At 40.5% G+C, this 21141-nt stretch overlaps 2 protein-coding genes across 4 annotated transcripts in view; one reads left to right on the plus strand and one right to left on the minus strand.

Moving 5' to 3' along the window:
- sergef (secretion regulating guanine nucleotide exchange factor) overlaps positions 1-17094 on the plus strand; it is a 30477-nt gene extending 13383 nt beyond the window's left edge. Inside the window, exon 12 of one of the 2 annotated variants that reach the window (XM_079859525.1) lies at positions 17070-17094. The gene's annotated coding sequence lies outside the window, so the exon portion shown is untranslated. Of the gene's footprint in view, positions 1-428; positions 487-17069 lie in introns of those variants that run through there. The other variant, XM_079859524.1, reaches the window with a different exon arrangement.
- kcnc1b (potassium voltage-gated channel, Shaw-related subfamily, member 1b) lies at positions 382-19666 on the minus strand. Of its 2 annotated transcripts, none has more exons than XM_079859523.1 (4): positions 18482-19666; positions 9806-10739; positions 7873-8049; positions 382-1992 (listed from the first exon to the last, which is right to left on the minus strand). In XM_079859523.1, the coding sequence occupies exons 1-4, from the start codon at positions 19046-19048 to the stop codon at positions 1883-1885; spliced, it is 1788 nt and encodes a 595-aa protein (XP_079715649.1). In that variant the 5' UTR covers positions 19049-19666; the 3' UTR covers positions 382-1882. The 2 variants fall into 2 exon arrangements, with proteins under 2 accessions (XP_079715649.1, XP_079715648.1); XM_079859522.1 differs by lacking the exon at positions 382-1992 and adding an exon at positions 5923-6579.
- Positions 19667-21141: the final 1475 nt, after the last annotated feature.

The following is a 21141-nucleotide window of genomic DNA, read 5'->3' on the forward strand; positions in this document are numbered from 1 at the left end:
AAAAAGTAAATCTATATGCTTGTATATACTGTTCTAGTGCCTTCACAACCATTCAGAAAGACTGAAATTCAATGAGGAGACAAATTCAATCAGGCACTTATTTTCGTAATGGGTTTTTGTCAGCACTGAAATGGCCATTCATGCTTCCTTTGCTGTGTTATACGGTCAAGGATCATTTCATCTGACCTTTCACCTCAGGGACAGAGAACACCCTTAAATAACCTTCACCGTAAATCCGCAGTAAAACCGATTTACTGCTAAGAAATGGCCTGTCTGAAAACAATCAATCTCACAGAATACCCAATGATGGAGTGATAATCTACTAAAGATACTCAACAAAGCCTGAAAAACCCACACAACACATAAAATCTGTTTTAGTGCTTTTTATTATCATTGGTTTTTTTTCATTGCTTTTTTTCTCTCTTCAGAAAAAGACACAAAATTGCCTTAACAATATGTCAACTCAAACCATTAATGAAAACACCACCTGGTTTTAAATAACTATCCATACTATGCACTGCAGTGAGCTGAAAAACACAAGGAACGTCTCACAAAACGGCACAAACGTTTGAGATGCCTCATTTTGCCTGGAAGTTGTGCAAAAACTATTCAGTCCCAAAGACTGTACACCTCTTGAGTTTTATTTATATGTATAATATATATTTATCACTCATTGATGTTTGTGTTCTGATGTGGTTGGGTCTTTGAACAGTCCAAGCATATTGTAAAGAAACGACCCAATGTTGACATTCCTGTGATGCAACTGGCAGTGCGCTAGTTTGGTCCCAAAGAATTGGGTTTACTTAACATTTTCACAACAATGAAAAATAAACGTCGAAACAAACTTAACAGTATCGGTTCCTTTCATATATTCCATCATAAACCCTGTATGTTCTTGTTCTCTATAAAGAGTCGTGTTGTTGTACAGTGCAGGATTGTCTTTTGTGATGGTTTTTATGAAAGCCGCTATAATAATGTGGCTTCCAAAATAGCTTGTATATTCACATTGAATTTTCAAATGCAAACTAAGCGTTTATTAAACATATTCCTCATCAAACTCAATGATGGTGTCATTCCTTCAAAAATTGTGAGTTTGGTCCCAATGATGCGCTTACAAGCCTTGGTATTTTACCTTCAAATCCAACACCACATTCTAACCAGGCGCGACACTCAATTTTTTTTACGCTCTAAGTGAAAATGCTATGCAACACGCCAATCACAGCCATTAACGATGTATATTAAACATCAAATATGAGTGAAATTTTGGACCAATGAGATTCAATTGTGGGCGGAGCTTCCCAGCATGTCACATGACGCCTGATTAGGACATGGTGCATCTCGAAAGTTACCAGCCAAACATGTGAGCTACAAAAGATATCAAATCTGTCGTTTGTTTTACAGAAAGGAATGTAAAAGTGAACGGTGCAAACAGTGCAAAAGGCATTTCTACATGGTAACTACAGTACAAAATACAGGAAAACTATTGCTTTTTTTTTCTCCCTACTCACACATGATCACAGAGCACATGTTTTTTTTTCTTTTTCCCACTGAAATGATTAGCGACTGGAGTAACATTTTTACAACATTTAAACCACCAAAAACAAACACTTCAACGAGATAAAAGAAAGATTTACTCGACACCAGCACATACAAGCACCATGTACAACACTGACACTCACGAACGGAAAAACAACAGGCACTTCGCACAGCACGATAAACCACAAACGAAACAGCGCTATACGGCTGAGCGACTAGCTTCTGTGCTACATCTACGCTGAATTATTCTCAGTCACAACTCAAAGAAAAGTGCTAATCTACAACAAACACGCAGCACGCTCTCTCTCACACACACACACACACACAAACGCAAAATACTGTACTATCAGGTGGGGGATGTGGCTTTATGGTTGACACACATAGTGGTTGGTACACCATGGTTCATTACACACACTGACTCGGTTGGTTGTCTGCTTCGGTTGGCACGCCGGGTCTCTAAAAAAACACGAAGAGAAAACAACAACAACAAACAACAAGGAAAATCATATTAATACACCAAACGGACGGCACAGAAACATGGGGGAGGGGGGTGGGGCGGATGGAGAAGGCTGGCGGGATTGTTGTCCCTCGAACCGTGCAAGCAAACAGAGCGACACTCGTCAAGCGGGTGACTATGACCTCCTTTACAGGCTCATGGTAAACTTGGGCTTTTACCATGTGCTCTCCCATGCTCCAAACTGCATTCATTCAGATCCAGTGTAAGTCTACAGTTTATTGTTAAAGGAACAGTTCACCCAAAAAATGAAAATTTCCTGATTATTTTATCATACAAGATGTGTATGGCTTTCTTTCCGCAGCCGAAGAGAAATGAAGGTTTTGGAGGAAAACATTCCAGGATTTTTCTCCATCTGATAACGCAGGTGAATGGTGCCCAGCGTAGACCATATTTGACGGTTTGGCAGCTTAAAAGTTCTCCACATGACCCCAGCCGACAAATAAGGGTCTTCTCTAACAAAATAATCAAATTATATACTTTTATCTACAAATTTTTTTGCCTTGGTCCAGCTCTGCGAAGCACGTTCATGAGACGGTTGAGTTCACGACCTCTTGCAGGTTGGAAAGGTTACGCATGATGTAGGCGGCAAGAACCGCCCCATTGTTTACAAGAAGAGTTTACATCAATGATACACACATAAACTGAGACAAATACTAATATACGGCAACGGCCATTTGTTCTTCACACTTCTCCACACGTGTAAACAATATCTTACCGCCTACGTCACACATGACCTACTCAACGTTCATGCGTCGCATGAGATCATGAACTGTCTCATGAATGCGCTTGGCAGAGCTGGATCAGAGATGGTCTAATTATTGGGGTCCGTGACTACCATTGGTCTAATTACGAGGGTCCGTGACTACCATTGAAGAAAGCGCAACGCTAACCTTGATAACCAATCACATTACAGCCTTGACGTCATTGAATTTCATTCAGAGTTGTGCGACAGTCAATCACTGTTTGTGGATACCATAGAAATGAATGAGAAATGCCGTAAACGAAGATACAGTTGAAGATTAGCCGATGTGCTGTCGATTCATCAAATCATAAGCTATTTCCTCACAAACGCGGTTTATTCGGCATAGTGAAGCCTCTCCTCCATTGACATCCATTAAATAAACGCCTCTTGTCTCCTTCCTTTCATACCGCAGCCTTAGCAGGCATTATGCTTTTTCTGGCTAAGGTTGCAGGCTTACCTTCAAAGGGCTTTGGTTGGATCAAGTGTGTCGCACACAACCTGAAAAGTGAAGCCAAAACATCGCCCCCTGGTGGCTGGCTGCAGTATAGCTCATAAACCAAAGTGTTTGTTTTTTCCAGTGCGTTTGGTTTTAGTTATTTATTTGACTTTGAGGGGCAGTCGTGGCCTAATGGTTTTAGAGTCAGACTGGTAACTTGAAGGTTGTGGGTTTGATTCTCAATACCGGCAGGAAATGAGCAAGGCACCAAACCCCCAATTGCTTCCCGGGTGCCACAGCACTCCTAATATGTGTGCACTAACTTGGATGGGTTAAATGCAGAGGACATATTCTGAGTATGGGTTACCATACTTGGCCTTCACTTTCACTTTTTGATACAGCGGTTCCACCTCAATATCACTACTGTGCAGACCTGGGCTCTAAATGACATAATTTCTGGAAAATTTTGGCTTCATTTTTCTGCAGTGGAAGGAAGCGGAGATGTGTCGTCCATCTTTTTTTGACAGTCTATGAGCTGGATCAAGGTGAGCGTTTGCAGTTAAAAAGGATTTTTTTTTTTTTTTTTTTTTTTAAATGACAGATCATTTTGTGAGAGAAGAACCTTGGAGCCCTTTGAATTTGCCTAAATATGGATTTTTGGACCGTCAAAAAAGGTCTACGTTGGGCACCATTCACTTCCATTAGAAAAAAAATCCTGGAATGTTTTCCTACAAAACCTTAATTTCTCTTCGGCTGAGGAAAGAAAGTCATATATATATATGGACTTGGGATGAGTAAATAATCCCAAAAAAATCATTTTAGGTGAACTATTCCTTTAATATGAATAACTCAGGTCATGCTGTGTTTGGGTTTGTACGCAGTGGGATGGTGTGACATGCTTGGTTAATGACTTGTGGCATGCTACCGGTGTGCGAAACAGGGCACGGTCACCGCTAGTCCTTCCTCAGCTCTCCTGTTTCAATCCCCTGCTTTGCCGGGAGGTCACACTTTCTCTTTGACCTTTCCCACCTTTCACGATCCAAGTGTGCTTGTGCGTCCTTTTAACAGGACTGAATCATGAGCTAGTAACACTGGTGCATAATTGCAGCATTTTCTTTTTTTTAAATATGGACTGTAAAGTCCAAAAATAGCTGACGGAAAAATAGCTTGGTGATAAAGACGGGGTGAAAGATCAAAGAGACATTACAATACAGGCACAGCTTATTGCCAAGCAACCGGGGAGTTATGTATGCATGTTCTGTCAAAGAAAACCAGAGTCTATATACAGATTGGATACAAAATTTATTTCATGCAAGGTTCATATTTACAGTTTTGTCATTCGCATATGTATTTTTGCATAAAAGTCCATGCATTTACCTCTCCCCAAGTAATCCCAAAAGTACATTGATTATTTTCTTTTTAAAAGACGCTTTTTTTCTGTTGACTGCACGATACATCTATATTGTATATTTTCTGTGATTGCGTGTGATTTGCTACAGTGTTAAATGTTTACAAATGTGATATACACATGTATTTACTCCAGATTAATCACATTTGAAGCTGAATTTATGAAAAATATGGGTTTTGTGAAAATAAAGCTTCTTTATATAATAGCTGGTATTGTAATTGAAATACTGCTATTTAAATTTGCCTGCTCTGGTTGAGAAAAAAAAATAGTTAAAGTGCATTTTTTTCACTATTTGCATCTTAATACATTTGTCAAAAAGTCAGATGGTCAACTCGATTTCTGCTACTAACAGATACAGGGTGTTTAAAAACACCACAAGCGATCATAGTTTGGGGAAAGGCAAAAAAAAAAAATGTCAGAAAAAAAATAACAATTGCTACATATATTGTATGTCATCATAAATGATATCATACTCTGCATCAGATATGTTTAAAGAAGCTTTGGGTGAAAAAACTTTTTTTTCTTACATATTTTCAAAAAGCTTACATTGTTTTCTCAGATAGTTTCCCATGCAAGGCATGCAAATGCAAATGAGGTTTTTCCAGTCAAATTTCTATGTTTGGTGATGTGTGCAGAATCATGATTGTTTGGTGTTTCTTCAAACTAAGTTTATCTTATATATGAAATAGCCATTGTCTCATTTGTTTTCCTTTTAAATGGTGTCCATAAGCACCTAATGAAAACCACAGCTTAAAACACTCAGGGTTTAGGAAAAAGGAGCAATGAAGGAGAGATAAGGAAGAATGAAAGTGTAGAAATTTGAAAGTGAGGAAAGAAATGAGACTGCAAAGAGAAGGGAATGTAGATGGCACCACTGCATAGAGAAGAGAAGAGAAGAGAAGAGAAGAGAAGAGAAGAGAAGAGAAGAGAAGAGAAGAGAAGAGAAGAGAAGAGAAGAGAAGAGAAGAGGAGAAGAGAAGAGAAGAGGGTAAAGAAGAGGAAGAAACAAGGATAGACAGGTGAAGGGAGGAGGAAAGGGAAGGAACAGAAGAAAGGAGGAAGGGAAGAAAAAAGGAAGGAGAAGGACAGAGGAAAAGTTAAAAATTGAGAAAAGAGGAAAGAACAGACAAGAAAGGGGATGAGGAAAAGGGGGAGGAAGAGGAAGGAGAATAGTGGAAGAAGGAAGAAAACGAGAATGGAGAAGAAGGAGGAGGAAGGAGAGGTAACTAAGGAGACAGGAGAAGAGAAGGGCAGAGAAAGAGGAAAAGGGGGAGGAAGAGGAAGGAAAATTGTGAAAGAAGGAAAACAAAAAAAGATTAGATAGGAGAAAGGAGAATATAGAGGTGGAGGAAGGAGGTAATTAAGAAGAAGATAAAAAGAAGGAGGAGAAGGGCAGAGGATGAGGAAGGAAAAGAGAATAAGGAGTGGAAGAGGAAGTGGGGAAGGAAGCAAAAGGAAAGAGAAGAGAAGTTTCAAATTAAGTAAAATGGGGAGGAGAATAAGAAAACAAAAGAAGGGAGGAGAAGCAGAAACAGAAGCAAAGAAGTTGGTGAAGATTAGGGATAAGAGCAGAGAGGTAAGAGAAAAGAGAAGGGTTGAGAATTAGGAAGAGAAGAGAAGAGAAGAGAAGAGAAGAGAAGAGAAGAGAAGAGAAGAGAAGAGAAGAGAAGAGAAGAGAAGAGAAGAGAAGAGAAGAGAAGAAGTTTGAAATGAAGGAGAGTTTAATGAGAGACGGATGGATGGTACACAGTGTGAGCAGGCGTCCCAGCGCAGCACTGCGGAGCGAGGGCCTCTGATTGGTTAGTTTTGTTGTCCATGCTACAGGATGGATGGGATGGGAGAGTGGACCTGCTGCATGAGACAGGACGGGCTGCAGGGCAGGGCCGACACTGAGGCCACGCCTCCAGACATGCTGCTGTGGCTCCATGGCTTTTCATAACCTTCATTTGAAGAGAAAAAGGGCTTTCAGTAAAACCTCAGAGCAGCCTTCAACTTCAGACAAAGACTCTCCTCCAAGGCTTGCTTGTGAATTAATATGGTTATTGGACAGATAAGCTGAGTGTGTGGTGTTTGCACAGATTAGATTTGGTTAGTGTTGCCCTATCATGTACTCATGTTCATGATTAGCCAGTTGACGTTGACTCGTTGCCAAGTCAACTGCATCATCCTCCATGCGTTCTATGCTTCAAACTGTCTACTGCATGCATGGAGTGGTTTCACAGTGCTTTACAGCACAACACAGGTTCAGAGAGACATCAAAGAACTCAGCCAGACTCGTCAGCCCGACAAGCGACAACCATACGTGTATACTTGGTAACTGTTACAACATAATGCTAGTTCTGTTAAATATGGGGCAAACTACAGGGCTAACAGTATCTTAATTCTTTCTTATCCTAAAGTATTGCTCAAGGTCTTACCTTCATTATAAGAGTTAAGGAAAGAGTTTGATTCTTAATAGCCCTGGCCAAGTCTTATCTTGACTACCCTGTTGAAAAGACCAGCATTGTTGTTTGTATTACGCATACTAGTCCCAACAAAACTTTTTAACTAGCCTACCCAGCAAGTCTTCCTCAATCATCCTCAATCAAAGCTGGTCTTTTCAGTAGGGTAGCATGGACTTGCTACTGGCACCCGTTTGCTGTCATTGTTCTAAATTACGATCGAGAGCTTCTGACTGGCTGAGTTCTTGTCATGTGACCACATGCCCCATATCCCATGCTTCATCTCTTGTGAGATTCACCATCACCAGGACCACCCGCCATTGTGAATCTGCATGCAAACAAGCACACCGCTAGGCAATATACTGAAGCTTATTTCATTTACAGTGTAAAACCATCTTTTTTTCCCCATCATTCACTTTTTTATTTAAAATTGGACCCTTACATAACAGTCAACTGAATCTGCCTGAAATAAATAAATGAAGCATACTGCATTCGCATGAACACATTAAGAAAAACTGGCACTGCATGTTCTTCTCAAAGATCTTGTTCTGACTGTGCTAAAAATAAAGAGGCCCGTTGACGGCTCACTTGGATATGTTATTTCTATCGCAGCTTTTCCTGTCAACCTTGGGGTAACGGCAGACCTGAGGAGCTATCAGACTGCGAGAAAGAAGGCTGAGTGACAGTCGGTCGATTTGCACCGAAAGAGCATCTTTGATTGACAGCTGCTCCACTTTAAGACACAGCACTGGCAGTGCTCTGACTGGTAGCAGTGATTGGCTGGTTACGTACCCTTCCTGACTCTCCCCCCCGTGTGATTGGCTCGTTCTCCTCCGGAAGTGAGCAGGAAGCAGGGTCTCTCACGGTCCACGGGGCTGAAGACTTCCTCTGGCGACACCGCCTGGTCGATGTGAGGACAATCCTCATTGGCCAGGGCAGCTTTAGATGGCTCCCCGTTCACTTTAAAATCTCCAGTCACAGGCAAAGAGAGATGACTCATTACAGATTGATGCAAGGTGACATGCAGGATTTATTTCACGCTATCAACACGCCGATACATCCTGAAAGCCAAACCACTCACAAAGTTCAGACCTGATGATATATAAATGACGTTTCTGCAAGAAAGACTGATGCTTTTTCAACCATGCATGATTTTATACGTAGTCAAATGGATTTGATCTTTCATTTACAAACACTAGGAAACCATATTTTTCTCCAATATCATGACCTAGATCAGAGGTAATCAACCCTGCTCCTGGAGACCCATTGCCCTTTCGAGTTTAGCTCCAACCTTAATCAAACACACTTGAACCAGCTAATAATTTTCAGTATTATTTGAACATTGTTGGAGCAGGGTTGAACCTAAACTAGGAGCAGAAATAAATACCCCTGGCGTAGATGTAAGAAATTTGACTTCTATTGTATTTCTGCATTAGACGGTTTCCCAATTAGGAATACATCAATCTGGATGCCCGAAAGTAGACCTGGACTTGTCTCTCTGAAATTCTCTTTAGTCAACGGATGTCTTCATCAAAGTGCATTGCAGCAAAAGTCATTTTTCAAACAATTTAGCGTCATTCACAAACCCTTTCCCCTCTACATCCTTAATAGATACCATGCCCTTTCATGTCAATGTACACAAACAAGAATAAATCTTGTTTAAAATCAAACCTAACAGTAGAAGCATTATTCAGATGCATCCAACTCAATTGCAATTCAGTCTAGCTAAACATCCAGGGCTCAGGATATCAAAATCATTATCTTTTTAAGTAAAAGCGTTGCTCTATGTAAACATAGAACTGAACTAAAACACTTTGTCTCCTTGTCTAAAAAGTCCATCTATTGAAATTAAGCTGCAAAAACGCCTTGCAAAAACATGACCACCTACATTAACTCATCCGAGTTCAGCAAACTGACTCGTTAACTTGTGGCTAAGGAACAAGGAAGTGCTAAAGGGATTGTTTGTAAGTCTTAAGACCAGGACACACCAAGCCGAACTCAAAGAACTAGCGGCGACAAAAGCCAACTATGTTGTCGTCTATTGCTGGCTGCGTCTTGACCAAAAAGCTGCGCTTGAACACACCAATTAGACTAAAGGCGACTGTCAGCTAGCATGTGCATTCTGCGCCTGTGTGTAACTAAATATCTATCTATTTCAGCAGATCAATAGTCTATTTTCATCATTCAAAAAAGGGAAACCGAATACAAAGCGAAAACAAAGCAGCGCTTGCTTACCATTTTGAATATCAATCACGCTGATCACTTCCTTCAATCCAATCATCTCATGTTATTATGACAATATTAGTGCATTCGAATGCTCAGTTAAGATGACGTAAAATTATAACAGTCTGTACCGTCTAGACTTCTTAGCTTTCTTTCATCACTTTTGCTTTTATTCTCATGCACTGAAGCTGAACAGCCAATCAGAGTTATCTCTCTCACCAACACCCCGACGCCGATTCAACATACTGAATCGGCCCAAAAAAACCCAGACATCGTCCGACTAGAGCCAACACACCGGAAAAACGAAGCCGACCGACACTACAGAGGCCCGACATCCGACCATCGGCGTGGTGTGTCCCGGCCTTTAAAGGTACAGTAGCAGGATAAGGGCCAGAAATAGGTTATATTATGGTAAAACCAAATCAGTGACACTCTGGGAAAACAAATTTATGATATGACTCCTTTAAGGTTAACAAACAGATTCTAAAATATTAGTTCCTACCTTGGTATCTGATCTCGGAAACCTCTTCCTGTGCCAGGGGGCATGCTTCGCTGTGCGTGCTGGGTCGTGGGGAGTTAATGGCTGACTTGCAGTAGTTAGGAGACCCCAGTTGAGGTGCCCGTGGGATATGCTTATTTTTTTTCTTTGGTAGTTTTTGTTTCGCCATGGCTAGGGAGTAGTACATGCCGAAGTTGTTGACAATTACAGGGACAGGCATGGCAATCGTCAGCACACCTGAAAGGGCGCACAGTGCGCCCACCAGCATACCAGACGTCGTCTGAGGGTACATGTCGCCATAGCCGAGGGTTGTCATTGTTACCACAGCCCACCAGAAGCCAATGGGGATGTTCTTGAAGTGTGTGTCGTTACTAGCGTTGGGATCATTGGGGTTTCTTCCGATACGTTCAGCATAGTAGATCATAGTAGCAAAGATCAAGACTCCGAGTGCCAGGAAAATGATGAGGAGGATAAATTCATTGGTACTGGCACGGAGTGTGTGCCCTAGTACTCGCAAACCCACAAAGTGTCGTGTCAACTTGAAGATACGGAGAATTCGAACGAATCGCACCACACGGAGGAAACCCAACACGTCTTTCGCTGCTTTGGAGGGGAGTCCGCTCAGCCCCACCTCCAGGTAGAAGGGGAGGATGGCCACAAAGTCAATGATGTTGAGGGTGTTTCTGACAAACTTTAATTTGTCAGGACAGGTAGTCACTCGGATCAGAAACTCAAAAGTGAACCACACAACGCACACACCCTCAACGTAGGTTAACTGCACCATGGTCTTCGTCTCAGTGATGACATGCTCCCGAGTTTCATTGCCGTCCGTAAAGATATATGTCTGGTTGACGATGGGGTTGAAGGCCTCATGAGTCTCCAAACAGAATGTGGTAATGGATACCAAAATGAAGAACAAAGATGCAAATGCTACCCACTGTGAGAGAAAAAGAGAGAGAGAGATTATGTAAGACCAGAAATAGTTTATCCAAAAATGACAATTCTTTCAATATTTAAGCATCCTAATGTCGTTCCAAACCTGTATGACTCTTTCATCCGTGGATCACAACAGGGGAAATTTTGGAGGAATGAACTGGTCTGTTGTCTAATGTCTATTCTGATAGCTTTGATATAATACTTGATACTTTGATATTTGTATGGTGCTTTAAACCTCATTCCCTATTCATTGTAACTGCATGGAGCAAAGAGCGATCAATACAATACTTCAAAATCCTCCTTTTGTGTTCCACCAAAGAAAAAGGTTTTGCAGGACCAATGCTAGGGTGAGTAAGTGACAGAATTCCTTAAATGCTTGTTCAGTGAATTCCTCAAAAAAACAGCTGTAACACACGTCCGCTATAAATAGGTTTTCCCAACTTCCCCAAAATAAATCCAATTACAACACCATGAAAACACTAATTGCTCATAAACGCCCATTTCAGCAGAATTTAGAGGAAGTGCACTTGGATAATGTCACATCTTGAGTTTCTCAATGTGCTACTGAGAAGTGCCACGTCAACTCAGGCTTAATAGAAGTACAGTGCTGAAACTCAAGGTCATTGTGCGCCCTCAAGGACAGCATAGAAAGACAGAAAGGCACCGACATAGCTGCCCTCCATCACTCTGGGATAAATTTAGCCATAGATCCCCTCACCAGGGATTTCTGGTCAGCCTCTGGCAAGGTTACCACACAGATTTGGTGAGATGGTCCCTCGAGTGTTTTGAAAGAGGATGGGGGAAGCTTCACCATTTACACTGCAGCTTACTGTAAGAGAGAACAACAAGCATGGACAGATGGAACTGGATTTCACTAGGGGAGCCCCACCACAGGATGACGGAATACTGGCGGAATGGTGGAATTACATAAGTGCTAGTTGGCCATGTTTTCCCTAGCGTGGGATCTTCTGGCAACTGTGAAAGGCACCATCCATTATGTATATTGATTACTTTGCTGAAATAAAATAGTTAAGACTATGAATCTCAATGACAAATCATCCATCAGCATATAATAGGGGTGGAATAATGCATTCATTCAACAAATAAGAATTCAGTGCATTCTTGGAATTTAATAATTCATCATTTTCTAAAAAAAAAAAAAAAAATGTTGGATGATTGGTACTTGCCAGTGCAAAAGTCACTAACACAATGCTAGGGTATTCTGATTGGTTGCTTACCAAGTTTCTGTTGCCCACCCCTCCCCCCTCCCCCCTCCCCCCTCCCCCCCTTTAAAGGTGCAGTAAGTGATTTCTGAGAAACGCTGTTGAAAGTGGATTGGACCGAGCATCACAACAAACTAGCCAATCAGCAGTAGGAGGCGTGTCCACTCATGATGGGGGAGGAGAGAGAATGAGCAAGAGGGAGATTTGAAGAAAGATTACTGAAAGAGAGATGGCTGAGTGACATTACAAAAGAGAAAAGGTCAGAGGAATATCAATGGAAAAGAATCAGAATTGTGATCAGGCAAGAGCTTTAGGACCTGCATTAATAGTAGAAAAGCTATCCATTCACTCTTGCATTGCGTGTTCGTGCATTTTGGGGGCGGAGCAATGAAGGGAGGGGTGTGTTTGTTGTGAGTTGATTTCAAATATCAACAGTGTTCAACAATGATTCTCAGAAATCGCTTAATGCACCTTTAATGAATGGGATTTTCTCACCCATTTTATCTTCTACCAGGATAGAATCGTGAATCAGATCACTTAGAGGAGTAATAGCATTCTTCACCTTAATAATCTGCATGATTTTAGGAATTATTCATGCCATTTGCACAAACAGTACAAGTCACAAGCCAAAGTTTAATGCTTACAGTTAAGAGCTTGTTCAAATCACTAACCCCAAATATGAACAATGCCTTAGTAAACACCAAAACGATACCATTCTTGTCCTATTTTCAATTATTAGAATCTACCATTCCAGATTCTGGGGTTAAAGTAGCATTTTTGTAAATTATTCACTCAGTATGATTACAAACAATTGACTCATGCGCTAACTCATGACCAAATTTCATTGCATCATTTAGTAAAAGAAATTAATTACAAATTATTTTTAATTTATGCTACAAGTATATGCGTTTACACTATGCAAGCTAGTATCAAATAACAATTGCTCATCTACCATGTTTTCATGAAGTTTCAAAGCATTAATACACCTTCTCTGCCCTGATCTGCCTCTGGTTTTGGCGGCTGGCAACACCTTTCAGTTCTTTGGCTCATTCTATCACACAAATTCTTCTTCCACAGGCAGTCTATAACTGGGTCAGCCAGTGCTTAGTCTAACAGACACTATTCCCTAGATGTGCTTCATTTCCTGTGTTTGTGGGGAGGAGAAACGTTTTGTCTGAGGAAGGCTACGAGCACATAAACACAAAAACGCATATACATAAGGGCTTTTCGCCAGTCAGATCAGATCAATTTGACCTGTAGAAAAGTCTTTTGAGTTATAGAAATGGAGGAAATGGAGCAAAAAGCATATTTCTCCGTCGATGCACGTCCAATTTTACACACCTATCTGTGCATACAATGCATTTTATTTGCTCAAAAGTGAACAGTTATCATCTTATAGATTGAGTCCCAGACGATCACCTGGAACTTGGGATTTTCACAAGTGCTTTCCAGTTTTGTATGCAATATGTATGATACGGTCAGTGAACGGACTGGGGCGGTAAAAATCAGTTAAAGGGGAGGTATAATGCCCTTTTCACAAGATGTAAAATAAGTCTCTGATGTCCCCAGAGTGTGTATGTGAAGTTTTAGCTCAAAATACCCCACAGATATTTTTATACAGAATGTTAAAATTGTCACTTTTTGAGGGTGAGCAAAAACGCCTCGTTTTGTGTGTGTCCCTTTAAATCCAAATGAGCTGCTGCTCCCGGCACAGGGGGCGGAGCCTCAAGAGCTTGTGTCCTTTTACCTCACACAGATACGCACTGAAAATTTAAAAAACTTTTAGCCTTTTATGTTCAAACCGGTGGTAGACAAAGATGGAGAGACTCAAGAAGAAGTGACAACATATAGAAGCAACAGGACGTTTCTGAATGGTTAGTTGATGAATTTATGTAGCTTATGTGTAGTTATCTTCTAGTCATTGATTAGCATATTCTGTCTTGATAATCTATAAATCGCGGGGTTTATGTAAATTTTAGGGTTAGTGATGTCACTAACCCAGGAGGAATGTTGTGTAGTCCCTACCAGCCGTTTGTTGTAGTCCTTAAAAAGCAGTTTCCTTAAAATAAAATATCTCCCTTTGCTTTGAACTTTGAGCATCGTAACTTTGCAGATGTTTTTTTATGCTCAAACAGCAACATTACACACTAACTAAAGTTAGAAAATTGAAATCATAATGAACCACCCGTTTAATAATTCAGCAAGGTAAGACATGGATTACTTATTTTTATAAAATAAACAAATGCGTCATATATAACCACAAATATTTGTATAAAAAAAACTCTTATTTAATTGCTGAATCACTTTTGCTCTCCTCAAACTGAGGGCGAAAGCTCATTCGCACGACCTTGCAAATCCCAGAGGGCAAAGGTCTGATCCATGAGAGCGTTTTATCCTCACTCTCCCATTGATCAAGATAAGCACAAGAACAGCTTGATCCTCTTGATCTCGGGGGACACAATATGATCCGCTTCTCCCCCTCTGCCCTCTCATCACACATTGATGACTTGAAGTAACAGTCCATTTTATGTTTCTTCCCTCCACAAAAATGAACAAACACTGGTAAAACATCAGCTATAATATGATTAAATATGCGCAAGTTATATACTGCTTTTACTTTATTAAAAATATCTAAATTTGAGCTCCAAAGATGAACAAAAGTCTTACGGGTTTTGGAACAACATGAGGGTGAGTAAATGATGACAGAATTTAAATTTTTGGGTGAACTATCCCTTTAATAGAGCTTCAGAGTCTTAATCAACTTTCCGCACTCTATCATTCAGTGAATCTTTAACACATCCACAGGGATGTTGACTGAAGACATATTGATGGTCGCTCCAAAGCGTCGTCATTTGCAGTCCTTTAGTATGGGCTTAACAGCCCATTTTCATTTTTCAGCCAATGAAAAACGTGCGAGCTGCAGAACTGGGAATGTTGAAACTCACTTAAAGTGCTGGTAACTGAATTAGTCGGTGGGCGGCCCGGCGCTGATTCACTCTGTGAGTGCATGTGTGTATGAACCGATGTGTTGCTGTGATGCTAATACAGCTGAGATATGAGAAGTTCTTATTAAACACACTCACACACACCCCAACCATGCAGACTAATGAGTGACTCGCGGCTTGATCATTACTGTGACGATGAGTCTGGATAAGTCTACATTACGGACAGAGTCTGAACCAAATAAGCCTCGTCTGTATATATATATATATATATATTCACTCCCTCTCAGGCGTTACTGTTAAAGAATGACACTACACATTATCAACCGCATAGTGGCATCTGTTGTTTGTAAGGCAAAGTACAAATTAACAAACATCTGAAAACAAAATTATATTTCAAAAAACATGCAACTAAGACAGAATCTACCTTTCTGTAGCATCATCATTTTAAGAGAGGTCCAACACCAGGTTTGCAACAGTTTTCTCAAATAGCATTTCATCTATCTGTTTTAGTACAAACAAACAAAATGAACTTACTCAATATCTGCAAACAGAGTTCATAAAACAATGCAATGGTGCCTGCTAACCACATCATAACCACGTTTCTACAATCAAAGACAAGAATGCTTGAGGTATTGTTTTTTTTTTTTTATAAAATAAATGCATATTTGATGCATTTATCTAAAAAAAAATAATAAAATGAACAAAACCTCAAGCAATCTTGCCCTTGATTGTCCATTTCTAACTCTAAGACGCCTAAACATTTTCTTATGTACAACATGCTTCATCTTTCCCAGGCTTCTGAGCTTTTAGTTTAGACAAAGATAAAGAAGGATGTCAGCTGTGATCACAGCAAGTAACTGAGTTGTCAAGTTCTAATGTAATTAAGATATTCTTCCTGACGGAGACGACCTAAAAATAACTCAATACAATTGACTTGACTTGCCCCAGAGAATCTAGTGAGGAAACGCCACATGCACTGCAGTTCACATGGTTGACCGCACCACCTCTGCACACACAGTCTAGCCATGACTCCAACATCCCAATTCATTCATCTGAAACGCGCTTGTGCTCTCCAGCCGCCTCCACTTGAGACGCAGAGAGGCGCTGCATTTAGAAAACGTGGTAAAAATACTCCAGCACCGTTGACAGAAATGCATATTTGATGCAGAAACCCAACTTTCCCATCATGCATCAGTAACTCTTGCAGATTATCTACACTGTGCAAAGGCTTGTAATTTTTTATGGTTTTGAAAGAAGTCTCTTATGCAAGGCTGCATTTATTTGATCAATAATACAGTATGTGAAATATTATTACAATTTAAAAGAACTGTTTTCGATTTGAATATGCTTTAAAATTTAATTTATTCCTGAATTTTCAGCATCATTACTCCAGTCTTCAGTGTCACATGACCCTTCATCATATGCTCATTTGCTGCTCAAGAAACACTCCTTAAATCAAAGTTGTTGTTTTTTGTGGAAACTGTGATACCATTCAAAAGTTTGGGCTGGGGTGATTCAATTTAAAAAATAATTTTATTCAGAAAGGACGCATAAAATTAAAAGTGCATTTATAATGTTACAAAAGGTTTATGTTTCGAATAAATGCTGTTCTTTTGAACTTTACATTCGTCAAAGAATTCTGAAAAAAAATAAGCAGTGTTTTCAACACTGAAGAACCATTATTAATAATTGAGCACTAAAAATAATTGATCAATTAAGCACCAAATCAGCATATCATTTTCTTAAGGATCATGTGACACTGAAGACTGGAGTAATGATCCTGAAAGCTTTGGAGAAGAGGCTGATTTCAAAAGCATTAATTATTTCAAAGTTTTGATCAGTTGTGTAAATCATAGATCCTGGCAGCAGACTATCTCCATAAGCAGATTCATCATCCCATTACTGCTTGATTTGCTATGAGCCAGCATGGTTCATGTTTCTCAGTGGTGCTGCCAGGAGCCGGGGCACTTTTCCTCAACTCCAGCAGCTCTCCGCTTCGGCAGACAGGGTCGGACAGCCTGGCTCCTGGCAGAGCGGCCCAGAGCCAAATGAATAATACATTTCCTTCTAAAAACCAGTCTGACCTACACTTTTACTTGTTTAAAAAGCATTGTCTGCATTCAAAATAGCCGAAACTATTCTATGTCTAACTTCATTCCACAGTCTGCCCACTTAGATCTTGGAGGACGTCCATGCCCTGCTCCGTCAGTATAGTCAGTAGAGCTGACCCATATTAACCTGGCTGCCAAAACTCGAGGAAATGCTGGGATGGCGCTCATCTCCGATTAAGAGCTTATAGGGTTCCTGCTGAGAGCGGTGAAGGGACAGTGGTGAGGGCAAAGAGCTGACTTTTGAAATGAGCTAATGAAATGGCCATAAAATCTCAAGGGGAGTGTGTCTTTTACAGCACAAGTGCCCTTAAATACTTTATGTGCATGCATCTTTGGTGTTTGCGTGCCTTGGGGTTGTGTGTATGTGTGTCTGTGCTTACATTTGTCTCTAGGGGTGAGGTGGCTGCTTGTCACGCATCAAAACAGTCGGGCTGCCGTTAGTGACAAAACATGATCTGTATAGACAAGCAAGGATGTGAGCAGTCTTTATTTCCAACCCCAAAGTCAGTCAGCAGATCACAGACGCTTGATAACTTTCATCAGGCTGAGGAACCAAACTAAGCTGCACTGTGGTAAAGAATCACAAGCAGACGGAGTTATTGAATACCAGAAACTATCATTTATGGTCCCATCTCACGGCTGGTTTTATCTCACAAAAGAGAAGGTGGGTATTATTTCAAGGTCACCCAGAGATGCGGGATGTGCTCAGGGATGTGATCACCTAGAGTCTCAGTATCACACCACAATTCGGGAATTGGGCCATTCCACAAAAAGAGAATCTCAAGATCAATATGAGACGAGTAAACAATGACTTGTAAAAACTGACACCATCTTTTGCTATGGATTTTGCACAACTACAATAATAATAATAATAATAATAATACAGTACATTACATTTATTTTCATTTATGTAATTAATGAATTAATGAATTTATTTTCCTCTTCCCTTCTCTGTGAGGATGTGTTTTGGCCAAATCCCAATATATATATATATATATATATATATATATATATATATATATATATATATATATATATATATATATATAGGGAAAATTAATTTTATTTCATTTACAATTATTAAAAAATGATTGCATTTAGCTTGAGATGGGACAACACAATTTTTAACACCTAGAGACATTTGTTTAAAATCTTACAGAAATTGACTTTGCATACACTAGTTTACTCATTTATTTATTTAACAAAAATCTCCTTTTTAAATGGCAAAGACCCGTTTTGTGGAACGACCCAGTTTACATGGCATGTATCTATCACTGATTTCACAAACGATCAATCAAACTCAAGACTCACTGATGGGCTCATTAGGATCATTTGACCCTCAATGGTCTGCAAAATGTGCTTAAGCTGGTTTGCTGGTCTGTAGGCTGATTTTAAAGGGGGACCAGCTGGTTTTCAGCTTATATTTTTCAGAAAGCATATAATAGCACTTCTCAATGAACTCACCCGTGCGTATTTTGAGGAATACGGGTCTTCGAAGAGCGCCCACGCCTTCTTCTGCCACCTGCTCCAGCGCCCGGACCTGTTATCGGGCGAGTCGCCTTGCGCCAGTCTCCGGGTCATCTCAACACCCTCATCCCCCTCGGCTGCCTCAACGAGCCCCTCAGGCTCCGGGTCTTCATGGCCGAGGTCGAGAGCACCCCCGGCGAAGCTGTCCAAAGCCTCCTCCGCCTCTCGATGCTGCCGGTAGGTCATCCAACAACACGGTTCCACATCCGTCTCGTCGATCCCCCAAAACGCCAGCTCCTCCTCATACAGGGGTCCGCACACGTCCGCCGGGCAATGCAGCTTGCCAGTGCGGTAATAGTTAAGGATGTGTGCGAAAACGCCCGGGTGACGGTCAAAGAAAAACTCTCCGATGTTCGCATCATAATCGAAGTTGTTAGGCGCGTCGGGGTCCGCCAGCCAGGAAAGCCGAGTGCCGGGCAAGGTGCGCAGGGTGCTGCGGTACGTCTGGTGCTTGATTCCTCCGACGTTGATCACGATGCGATCCTTGTCGTCCCCTTGGGCCATCGCGTCCCTCTCTAGTCATATCTCCAGCCCACGGATCGTCATCATACCGCTGGGACCCATGTTCGGAAAATTCAAATATGTTTACGATCGTGCCAGGTGCGCGTCAAAGTGTCCATGCCACCGTCAGATCAACAATGGGAATCCAAACCCCCTTCGTGCACTTGAATGATTTCTAAGGACAGATGCGAACGCGTTTTCCTTCAAATAACCCAATATCCTGACCCCCGGCTCGGGTTTGAGGGTGTTAGACAGGTTTTTTTAATGGTGTCATTGAGCGCGAGCTGGTGCTGAACGGACAGCGCCACTCATCCGTCGAGCCTTCATAACTCCAGTGTTCCTATTGTGTCAAAGCTTCCCCGCGTCCGTTTTCTTTCAGAACAAACAGACAAACCACCAGCATCAGATCTCACCTCCAGCAATTCTAGTGGCTTTCCAGAAGATATGCAGAATCGATGGTGCTCTCATTGAGGCAGATCGCTTGAGATGACGGCGTTGGAAGAAACAGGAGGCGCAGCAACAAGGGAGGGTCTTTCATTCACAATACAGAGCTCAATCTGAAATGTGTTTCTACGAGAACAAAAACGCAACACGTTCTCGGGGTGGACTACACTGTGTATGGCAAGCCGTTTTAACATATATAGTCCTTAAAACAATCTAGTATTAATTGTTGTGTTGCTAGAGCTATATCACTGTGCAATGCATTCTTTGACCTTCAAAACATGTTTAAACATAGTTATATTCAACAACTATTTAAACAACTTTAATTTACTAGTAGTGCTGTCAAATCGTTTAATTGCATCTAAGAAAAAAGGTTGTATTACTGTGCAAAAGTCGTAGGCACAATATTTTAGACAAAAAAAATGGTTTTAAGCCATAGTGTGTCAGGAAATACATTTCCAAACATTCCTTTTGCCATTAATTTTAATAATCCAGCGAGATTTTTGTATGCACAAGGAGTCTTACAACAGCCAGGTATGATCCACATGGAGATGTTCACACTTGAATTGGATACTGGGGTGAATTCAGGTTGATTGGGACACTTTTTATCATTGAGATGACTGAGAAATGTGTCCCAATTAGTTTACAATATTTATATGGCTTACAGTCTAAATAGAAAAGTAGATGGATTATGTTTAACAACAAAATACTATTTCAGTGTTTCAACTTTTTTCAACATTCTTTGTAATCATTTGCGAAATTTTCTAGCAATTTCTGAATGAAAATGGTTTCTAAGACATATTTGTCAGTGCACTGGAATACATACAAAGTCTGAAGTGAATGTTAATATTTGAACAGCAGATCTCCAATAAACAGTTACTTTTCACTATAGAAATAGTGACTGATTGTGACGAATATCTACTAGTAGCCTACTAATAAATTGAAAAAGAGTAACTTAATAGTTTAAAAAAAATTGTACTAGTAACATAACAATAGACAGTTTTAAATCATTAATGTTAAAACAGCTTGTCATGCACACTGTGTCCTATTTGTATGAGCAGCAGGTGACCTTCTGTTTATGCTGGAGCTCAGCTTGTGAACTGCTCCGGCACGACTAAAATCAGAGCACGTTTGCCTGGGAGGCATGTATGACCATGTGCGTGAGGAGAGTTGACTGGGGAGGGGGTAGTTTGTTCAATTTCGGTGACAAAATGTTGTGTGCTGCAATCTCACTGTGCCTTATTGGCAACTCTGAATTCATAAATTAATGAGAAAGGCTTTTATTTTTCCATTAGAGAAGCTTTAGGCTGCTCACCGGCCCTCAAGTGGAGCCACAGCAAGCAGAAGTAGAAATGCCATTAAAATAGATTTAAAGATGTTGATACAGATCTAAATTGACTAATGTATAAGTGTAAATCTTTTTTTCTGTACTGGTATATCTCTGAGCTGTGACAGACTGCAATTCTTCCTGTCTGCCTATAGGTGGAACCAAAGTGTTTGTAATTTTATTGTAGACACTAAGTACACAAAATATCAAATAATATTTTACAGTTATACTCTAATTAAATATCTAGACACATAAAAAAGCAAAAATAACTTTTATTCAATATTCATCTTGGCCAAATTTTACATTTCAAAAAATACTCTGCCTCTTT

Source organism: Squalius cephalus, assembly GCF_949319135.1.
Source record: "Squalius cephalus genome assembly, chromosome: 23".
In the NCBI taxonomy this organism is placed as follows: Eukaryota; Metazoa; Chordata; class Actinopteri; order Cypriniformes; family Leuciscidae; genus Squalius; species Squalius cephalus.